The following is a 1385-nucleotide window of genomic DNA, read 5'->3' on the forward strand; positions in this document are numbered from 1 at the left end:
TAAGTGAACGCTCCTAACTTTTATACTATGAAGGTAACCTCGATGGTCTTACGTGTAGGTCATTATATAATACTTTCTGTATACCACTAGTAATCTATTTGGACAGACTATTTATAATATCGAGATTATCCCGATTTCTTTAAAATAGTTCGGATTCCAAAAAGTAAGGTACATAGCCAAAGATGGGTTCCAATCACTTTTGAATTCCTTTCAATAGTGTTTTGAATGAGGACTCTAAATATGCGAGATAAGATGAACTTACCCAAGGAAACCGTGCTAAGTTTATTCCTGTAGATATTTGTGTGAAAAATACGATTTAAAAGGGCCATACTCAAACGACGGCTATTCCTCCCTTCCCCGAACTGATTGGAACTGACGCAAATAAAGTAATTTGTCTGATTAAGTCGTGGCTGAAGATTAATGATAAAATGCGTATGTTTTGATCAAACCACTTTATTGAATCATCAAAGTGAAAGTTTAGATGCAGTCAGCAACGCTTGGAGCAGTTCCGTTGCAATAGTTGAGCCATCCGTACCAGGCCTTAAATCCTTGTTGTTGGTAGACAAGTTGGGCACACTTCCAGGAGGCTGGCAAGTTTCCGAGAAGAGCGGTACAGGCGATTCCACAGCTATTGTAGGAGGAGACGTTTCCTTGACACCACCATTGGTTGTTGATTTGGAAGAGACCAAAATCTTGGGTTCCATTGTAGTTGATGGCACCGACGGCTTGATCGTTAAATCCTGATTCGTGTTGGATCAAACAAATCCAGTTGGCGAGAGTGGTCAAGTTGGTTACACCGTAGTCGTGGTAGAGGATACGAGCCATTTCACAACGGGTGTAGATCCTGGCTTGAGCACAGGAAACGAGGACGAGGAGGGCAATAACTGCGATGGCTTTCATTTTGAATAGTTCCGTTCTTTGCAGACCCACGGTACTGATGAGGAATCGTCTCAGGAGTCTCTCTTTTATACCCTTCTCGAATTCATGAAAAGATTTATTATCTATTGTATTCAAAATTATACTGTATTTCTGATAAAAATCTCATTGCATTTAGTTGTCTCCTCAATTAGTATTGTATTATATTTATCGGTAGATAAATTATTATAAACAGTTATTCAGCTTTTTCTTTCCGAAATCAACTTATTCTTTTGAATGATAAGATGACATCAACTTTGCGGATTTGAATATTTTTGGAAATTCTAAAATTATTCCAACTTTTGATGTATATATTGGATTTGCCTATTAATCTATTATCACTTCAGTGACTATATAATTTCAAGAAGCTTCTATCACTAACGTCAATGCTTTCATTTGTTCAATAAACAGATATGTTATCGATCTAGGGCGATTTAGGATGTATCCGTCAGTGGACGCTGCGAATTGTA

At 37.8% G+C, this 1385-nt stretch overlaps 1 protein-coding gene across 1 annotated transcript; it reads right to left on the bottom strand.

The window, feature by feature from the left end:
- Nucleotides 1-477: 477 nt before the first annotated feature.
- Nucleotides 478-900, bottom strand: LOC119654076 (lysozyme 2-like). Its single transcript, XM_038059238.1, has one exon. It carries the CDS (start codon nt 898-900, stop codon nt 478-480), a length of 423 nt encoding a protein of 140 aa, XP_037915166.1.
- Nucleotides 901-1385: the final 485 nt, after the last annotated feature.

Source organism: Hermetia illucens, chromosome 4 (genome assembly GCF_905115235.1).
Source record: "Hermetia illucens chromosome 4, iHerIll2.2.curated.20191125, whole genome shotgun sequence".
NCBI classification, from domain to species: domain Eukaryota; kingdom Metazoa; phylum Arthropoda; class Insecta; order Diptera; family Stratiomyidae; genus Hermetia; species Hermetia illucens.